Raw genomic sequence first — 1,334 nt, 5'->3', positions numbered from 1 at the left:
CTGCACGTCAAATAATTGCCCAGAATTTAGACTAAGTGATAACATGTGAGACATTTATGCAAGAAAACATACCACCCCATTTTTATAAAAGCAGAAAAATATTTCCTTAACATGATTATTGTCAGATATCAGAGCCTTAACATATATATATATATATATATATATATATATATATATATATATATATATATATATATAACTCTTTTGGAATACATTAATGAAAAACCAGTTGACACACTGCATGATATTTGCTTTACTTTATTGGCTAGCCTCTGTCGGTTGTTATACTGCAGTTTTGCGTTGATAAATTGTTAGGTAGTCAGAATATGAATAGAGAGACAATATTACTATTATAATGTTGGTAAGTTTGGTTCAATTTCCAGCTCTAGGCTCCTTGAAGTCAATACAATTCAGAGACAGCAAGAACACATGCAGGAAGTAAAGGTTGAACCACAATATGTATAGCTCAGTATCACAAAGCCTTTGAGGGCTACATCACAGCTCATATGGACCAACATGCTAAATACATGATTGTTTCTGATCATGCAGACACATATACAAATCAGAAAGGGTTGCCAGCTGTCACTTTGAGTAAAATGTTTACAGTGCTATGACTGTTCCTCAATATGTCCAACAGATGGAGACATTTACCTACCAAATATTCAGTAAACTGTACACTTAGTCCTGTGATGTTCATACATGGGAGGGAGACAATGTATTAAAACGAGACCTTTGATTTTGCACATACAAGAAGTGCGCTGCACAATATGTGTGCCACATTCATGTTTAATAATAATTAATAATGTTTAATAATTTACAAATCAATATGAAACACAAGAAAGGAACAAAGACAAGAGACTGCACAGTAAGGCTGATTATTGCAAAGGCATTACATTAAACTGAAAAACAAATACACAAGAATGTGTTTTTTGAAATGTTGATAGAGTAGTCTGCATTGTACATAAGATCGTAAACATGAAATAAAACATGAAGAATAGATGATGGCAGTCTTTGAAAGGGAAACATTTAGTAATTACAAGTGCTGCCTTTTTTCATTTATTAGACATCTGAACTTAACAATTCCTCCCACATGGATTTTTGCAAAACAAAAAGCATGACTCACAGGATACTGCCAGGCTTCAGTGTGGACTATTATTCTAGAAGTGCAGGTGATCAGGCGTTATTCTCCTCAATTCATCTCAGGCATTCAAAACAACAAGGCATGTTTTTGAAAAGCCTGTAGTACTCCTCCTGAATCTGGAACAACACATTCAGGAAGGTCAGATATAGATTAAAACGTATTTAAAAACACTAGAATACAATACAATATGACA

At 33.5% G+C, this 1,334-nt stretch overlaps 1 protein-coding gene across 1 annotated transcript in view; it reads right to left on the bottom strand.

Moving 5' to 3' along the window:
- Window positions 1-242: 242 nt before the first annotated feature.
- Window positions 243-1,334, bottom strand: part of adgrl4 (adhesion G protein-coupled receptor L4) — a 17,042-nt gene continuing 15,950 nt past the window's right edge. Inside the window, exon 16 of the mRNA XM_034081416.2 lies at window positions 243-1,257. Coding sequence (XP_033937307.1) covers window positions 1,195-1,257 — 63 coding nt within the window. The 3' untranslated portion in view covers window positions 243-1,194. The remainder of the gene's footprint in view (window positions 1,258-1,334) is intronic.

The sequence above is a fragment of the Pseudochaenichthys georgianus genome, chromosome 4 (assembly GCF_902827115.2).
Source record: "Pseudochaenichthys georgianus chromosome 4, fPseGeo1.2, whole genome shotgun sequence".
NCBI classification, from domain to species: Eukaryota; Metazoa; Chordata; class Actinopteri; order Perciformes; family Channichthyidae; genus Pseudochaenichthys; species Pseudochaenichthys georgianus.
Note: the sequence above shows the minus strand (reverse complement) of the source record. Positions and strands in the feature narration are given on the sequence as shown.